This window comes from Lissotriton vulgaris, chromosome 1_1 (genome assembly GCF_964263255.1).
Source record: "Lissotriton vulgaris chromosome 1_1, aLisVul1.2, whole genome shotgun sequence".
Classification (NCBI taxonomy): Eukaryota; Metazoa; Chordata; class Amphibia; order Caudata; family Salamandridae; genus Lissotriton; species Lissotriton vulgaris.
Genome location: NC_141685.1, coordinates 103,303,333 through 103,310,056, shown reverse-complemented (window position 1 = coordinate 103,310,056; position 6,724 = coordinate 103,303,333). Strand labels below are relative to the sequence as shown.

Genomic DNA, 6,724 nt, shown 5'->3' with positions numbered 1-6,724 from the left:
ATCAGCTGAACCATCAGCCTGATTACTGATGGAACATATTTATATAGGGAGGAGTCACTTTAATCTGGTGCTCACTTACATGTGTAGATGTGAGTCTGGTGGTGCCTGATAACTGAAAAGCAAATATTTGTTTACATACAATTTCATATATATCTGATTTATTATTCCTTTTACAGCGCCTTCTACCTTGAGAAGGCCCATCCTAGGCCAGTGTGTGGACAAAACACATTCCGACAAATCAAGGACAAAGGGATTGGGACATGGTCTAGGAACACAAACAACAAATCCTACATCGAACCTCACCTTTAACTGATGGAGATGAAGAGCAAAGAGCGATATAAAGCGATATACTGAAAAAAAGTAACCTGGAGAATTGCTGGACATTAAAGTAAATTAACTAATAATGAACTACATAACCACAGCTGTGAGACCTGGAAGCCAATTATTTCTCAATATAGCCCTTGTTTGTGATTACCTTACAGTGCTCACATTATCATCCACGCTAGAAGAGATGGGAGCCTGGGGTGTCTGGTTACAGAAGCTCATTTACATACAAAGGGGGTGACAGCCCGTTCAAAACGCACAGCACAACTTGATTACGTAAAATGTGTGTACACAGAACAGGGTAAAGTCTTCTGTCTCTTTTTTCTTTTTCTTCAATATGTCCTGCACCTCGCTCTCTTCTTCTCTTTCTATCATTTTAATTCATCGTAAATTACTCAAATTCACTATTGCTTTTCCAGCACGGCACAAGTCGGGGGTAGCCACAGTTTGAAGGGGTCCCCCCACTATTATCTAGAAAAGGGACACAGTTCCACCTAGCTCCTTAGCCCGGGACTGATAATTGTTACTTTGTGCCCCAGCACTGCAGACACCGGCCTCTGAGTGTTTGTGTGAGTGGCGCAAGAGAGGAACAGAGAACTTAACAAAATTAGCCCTTCTATTGCTGAATACATTGTAAATGTGAAACAGTTTGGGGCTTAGGGTCTGTTCGCTGAAAACTGTTTAAAAATGTAATTTCCAAGTTCCACATATCTGTTTAAAAATATTTACACTTTCAGTCAATTACGAGTTTAGTTACAAACTGATAGTGGGAAAAACACATGCTGTATAAAAACTGAAACCAAAAACGTATTTTTACATTATTTTATGTTTCTTGTTTTTGTTTTTAAAACATGCCGTCAACCTTTCACGTGAAAATAATTATGAGGGCCTGACATCACTTCTTGTGACATCACTATATGTGATGTCATTGTGATTTGCATATAATAATGGGCTCCTTCACTATTTTCCATACTTGTTCCCTGTTTATTGGCATGACATGGGTCTATAGGTATTAAAAAGAAATATATAAATTCATAGGTATTCAGCCCGTTTCTCTCGTGATATCACACATTGACATGTATTCGTCTGCTCCTTCCTTTTCTCTTTCTTTTTCTCCCCCTTTCTTTGTTTCTCTCGCTCTCTTTATCTCTCCCCCTCTCTATCTCCCACACACTCCTGTTAGCTTTAGCTTCATGAATGTCACTGCCACTTCTGGTATTTATACGACAAATCCTTCAGAACATTTGAGAACAAGGGACAATCAAGTGTGGAAGACGAGTTGCTGGGAGTGCAACTGATCGTCTTGGCACACATATGCTTTTGACGTGGGATTTTGCTATTTCACAACATTCTTCAAACAGAGTCTGCTGCTTACAGTGGCTCAATTCTGGTAAAAAGTAGAGTTTGGCAAGTCACAAAATGAATAGGGAGAGCCCAGTCGGAGAGGAGCCACAGGTCACACTTAGTTATAAGGCCCGAGGCACGAGCTGATCCATCAACCGATAACAGTCTGTAAAAGATGCAGCAAACGTTACTTAAAAACAAGGTATATGCTCTTTTATATCTAGCAATAGGTTATTTCTTGAAAACATGTGCTTTGCTTTATTTCATTACATATACTGCAGTGGCATTTGTTAATAGTAATTCATGCATTTTACCAATGAAGCATCCCATCTCCAGAGCACTGACAACATGTCCACTCTGGGTGTGTTGGATTTATAGGTTTTATCACTAATCCGGCAAGTTAGCTGAAAATACTGCTGTTAGTCCCAGTATTGTTCAGTGTTGCTTTTACAGGTAGTGTGGTCAGGTGCGATTGAATGTTTTTCTTTGTATCTCTTCTTCACCAAATAAAAATCAACAATGTTTCTTTTCTTTTAATCCACATTGTGCTTGTCTCCCACTGTGTATCCTGGTACATCATGTCACTTTGCTATGTGTACGGAAGTGAACAATCACTGGAAACAAACACTTTTATAATTCTGCAAATACTGTTATCTGTTTTTCTTCTTTACTGCTATTCATGTCTTTTATCATCTGGTATTTCAATGTCCTACATAATTTGAATTTTATCTTTTTCCGTAATTCATTCCTCTCACAATAACTGCACTCTTTTTTAGCTCTTGTCTATGTACTCAGTTGGGTCAATATTATTTTTGATGTTCTTAAGTTCTTTTCAGAATCTCTGCATCTCTGGGATTATTTCCATGTGAGTTAAATGAAGGAGTGTATTCAATGAGGGCTGTGTGGGATCCAAAATTGAGAAAAGCCCTTCTCACTTTCAGTGCCCTTCTATGTTTTCCCCCTCTGTGTTCGCTGATGACTTTGTAGCTCTAATCGTCGACTAAAGCTCTTCCCACATTTATTGCACTTGAGTGGCTTTCTCCCTGTGTGTGTTTGTTGATGTTTTCGTAGGGTTGATAACTGACTAAAGCTCTTCAAACATTCACAGCAATCATATAGTTTTTTCCCTGTGTGTATTCGCAGATGTGTTTGTAGGTCTGATAATTGACTAAAGTTCTTCCCACATTCATTGCACTTGAATGGTTTTTCTCCTGTGTGAGTTCGCTGATGATACCTTAATACTGAAGAGAAGCGAAAACTACTGTTACATTCACCGCAATGATAGGGTTTGTTGATGTCTTTGAAGTTGTGACAACAGACTAAAGCACTTTGCACATTCACTGCACTTGAATGGTTTTTCCCCCGTGTGTGTTCGATTATGACGTTGAAGGTGTGATAACCGACTAAAGCACTTTGCACATTCACTGCACTTGAATGGTTTTTCCCCTGTGTGTGTTCCCTGATGATACCTTAATGCTGAAGAGTTGCAAAAACTACTGTCACATTCACTACAATGATAAGGTTTTTCTCCCGTCGGTGTTCGCTGATGACGTTTTCGGCCTGATATCTGACTAAAGCTCTTCCCGCATTCATTGCACTTGAATGGTTTTTCCCCTGTGTGAGTTTGCTGATGATTCCTTAATGCTGAAGAGTCGCGAAAACTACTGTTACATTCACCGCAATTATAGGGTTTTTCCCCCCTGTGTGTCCGTTGATGTGTTTGGAGGTTTGATAATCGACTAAAGCTCTTCACACATTCACTGCAGTTGAATGTTTTTTCCCCTGTGTGTATTCACTGATGAATTTGTAGGTATGATGACTTACTAAAGCTCTTCCCACATTCATTGCACTTGAGTGGCTTTCCCCCTGTGTGTGTTCGCTGATGTCTTTGTAGGTCTGATAATTGACTCATGCTCTTCCCATATTCATTGCACTTGAATGGTTTTTCTACTGTGTGTGTTCGCTGGTGATACCTTAATGCTGAAGAGCTGCAAAAACTACTGTCACATTCACTACAATGATAGGGTTTTTGGGTGTGTGTTCGCTGCTGACCTTTTAGGTCTGATAAGTGACTAAAGCTGTTTACACATTAATTGCACTTGAATGGTTTTTCCCCTGTGTGTGTTCGCTTATGTCTTTGAAGGTGTGATAACTGACTAAAGCACTTTGCACATTTACTGCACTTGAATGGTTTTTTCCCCTGTGTGTGTTTGTTGATGTCTTTGAAGGTGTGATAACCGACTAAAGCACTTTGCACATTTACTGCACTTGAATGGTTTTTCCCTTGTGTGTATTCGCTGATGATACCTTAATGCTGAAGAGCTGCAAAAACTATTGTCACATTCACTGCACTTGAATGGTTTTTCTCCTGTGTGAGTTTGCTGATGATTTTGGAGGCTTGATAATTGACTAAAGCACTTTGCACATTCATTGCACTTGAATGGTTTTTCCCCTGTGTGTATTCGCTGATGATTTTGGAGGATTGATAATTGACTAAAGCACTTTGCACATTCACTGCACTTGAATGGTTTTTCCCCTGTGTGTATTCGCTGATGATACCTTAATGCTGAAGAGCTGCAAAAACTATTGTCACATTCACTGCACTTGAATGGTTTTTCTCCTGTGTGAGTTTGCTGATGATTTTGGAGGCTTGATAATTGACTAAAGCACTTTGCACATTCATTGCACTTGAATGGTTTTTCCCCTGTGTGTATTCGCTGATGATACTTTAATGCTGAAGAGCTGCAAAAACTATTGTCACATTCACTGCACTTGAATGGTTTTTCTCCTGTGTGAGTTTGCTGATGATTTTGGAGGCTTGATAATTGACTAAAGCACTTTGCACATTCATTGCACTTGAATGGTTTTTCCCCTGTGTGTATTCGCTGATGATTTTGGAGGCTTGATAATTGACTAAAGCACTTTGCACATTCACTGCACTTGAATGGTTTTTCCCCTGTGTGTATTCGCTGATGATACCTTAATGCTGAAGAGCTGCGAAAACTACTGTCACATTCACTACAATGATAAGGTTTTTCCCCCGTGTGTGTTTGCTGGTGACTTTTTAGGATTGATAACCAACTGAAGCTCTTTGCACACTCACTGCACTTGAATGGTTTTTCTACTGTGTGTGTTCGCTGATGATACCTTAATGCTGAAGAGCTGCAAAAACTATTGTCACATTCACTGCACTTGAATGGTTTTTCTCCTGTGTGAGTTTGCTGATGATTTTGGAGGCTTGATAATTGACTAAAGCACTTTGCACATTCATTGCACTTGAATGGTTTTTCCCCTGTGTGTATTCGCTGATGATTTTGACAGCTTGATAATTGACTAAAGCACTTTGCACATTCACTGCACTTGAATGGTTTTTCCCCTGTGTGTTTTCGCTGATGTATTTGGAGGTTTGATAATTGACTAAAGCACTTTGCACATTCACTGCAATGATATGGCTTTTCCCCCGTGTGTGTACGCTGATGTATCTGTAGGGTTGATAAATGACCAAAGCTCTTTACACATTCACTGCACTTGAATGGCTTTTCCCCTGTGTATGTGTGCTGATGAAGCTTGAGTAGTGATGTCAAACTAAAGCTCTTGCTGTATGTGTTTGATTCTTCTTTCTTGGTTAGTGTTTGTGGATCGGGTATATATTTGTCTACATCCCATGACTGCATTTCCTGATGGGCCGACATGGCTGATAAAGCACTTGTGTTTTTCTCACACACTTTATATGTGTGCAGTATTTTACACGTTTGATTTCTGTTTTAACAATAAAATGCAATAGCCACCAAATATTTGCCACACTCCTAATATGTAGAAGGTGTCTTTGTAGGCGATTGTGCCTTCAGATTGGATTATGGCTATGCACGCTTGCGGGTAAAGATGTATCTTCCTTCTGGCCGGTGCAAATTAGGACAGTCTATTGTATTGTAGATACAAGAACTCCTCTTTCATTTACCTGTCAGTTGTCTGGCTCCGCTCTGTTTTGCTCTTCTCTGGTTACTGGTTTGTCCAGAAAGAGTTTACAATTCTCCTAGAGCACCGAATGATGGCTTGTCATCATTTTATAAAACAGAGCACTGCAGTAATCACATCATACCGATCCCATGATCAAAGCTGGTGTTGGACACTTGTTTATACAGGAGGCGGTTTGTTATTGTTGTTGCCTTAATCTTCCTAAGGTCATATCTTCGTCTTGTGCCATGGAGGTGCACAGCTAAGCCTCTTGCAATCACTGAAATGCCCTTGATGCTTCATCTGGGATCTGTCAGTTTGTGTGCAGGTTCATCTGTCGCCGACTGCGCTGATGTTTTCCTGAATACTGTAGCTCATTATTTCTGCTATTATTGAAGATTTACAGCATTCGCTTCTTTATTGATGGTCATTTCATACATTCGAGGCTTGTTTTCTGTTGGATGTAAAGATATTAAAAATTACTAAATTGAAACATAATGGAATGAGAATTCACAATGTTTAACTGGTTGTAAAAGACATTTCGAGGGAGATTTACCAAATCTCCACACAATGTAGTGCAGCCCTCCCCCCGCGAGGCTGCGCTGCGTTGCGCGACAGGAAGGGAACAGGAGAGCACCACATTTTCAAAGATATGGCTCTCTCCTTCCCTTTCCCTTGCAACGGCACTAATTACAGTAGACTCACACACACACACACACCCTAGCATGCACACACCATAGCACCAGAGTGCTAGGGTGTGTGTGTGTGTGTGAGTCCAGCATCGGTTTTGTACAGGAAGGACAACCTTCCTGTATAAAATATTGTGTCAGACACGAGGGAAGGCTTTTCCCACTTTGTATGTGTGTTGTGCAGTGCAGCACGCATGCAAAGTCAGAAAAGGAAGGAGAAATTAAATCATTTCTCCTTCCTTGTGTCTAGTTTAAAAGGGTGCAGTTTTCACACGATAAACGCAATCTACTGTATTTGGTAAAATTAAAAATACCTTCACCAAACTTAGTGTATTATTTATTCCTTCATACCGACTGTTGGTTATTCCTACTATTTCTGATACCCAGGTTTAGAAGGGTTATTTGGGTATATC

The 6,724-nt window shown here is 40.1% G+C and overlaps 1 protein-coding gene across 1 annotated transcript; it reads right to left on the bottom strand.

The window, feature by feature from the left end:
• Positions 1-1,908: 1,908 nt before the first annotated feature.
• On the bottom strand, positions 1,909-5,764 carry LOC147737605 (uncharacterized). The gene has a single exon (XM_086937302.1). The coding sequence runs from the start codon at positions 5,358-5,360 to the stop codon at positions 3,843-3,845; it is 1,518 nt and encodes a 505-aa protein (XP_086793428.1). The 5' UTR covers positions 5,361-5,764; the 3' UTR covers positions 1,909-3,842.
• Between the last annotated feature and the right edge of the window lie 960 nt (positions 5,765-6,724).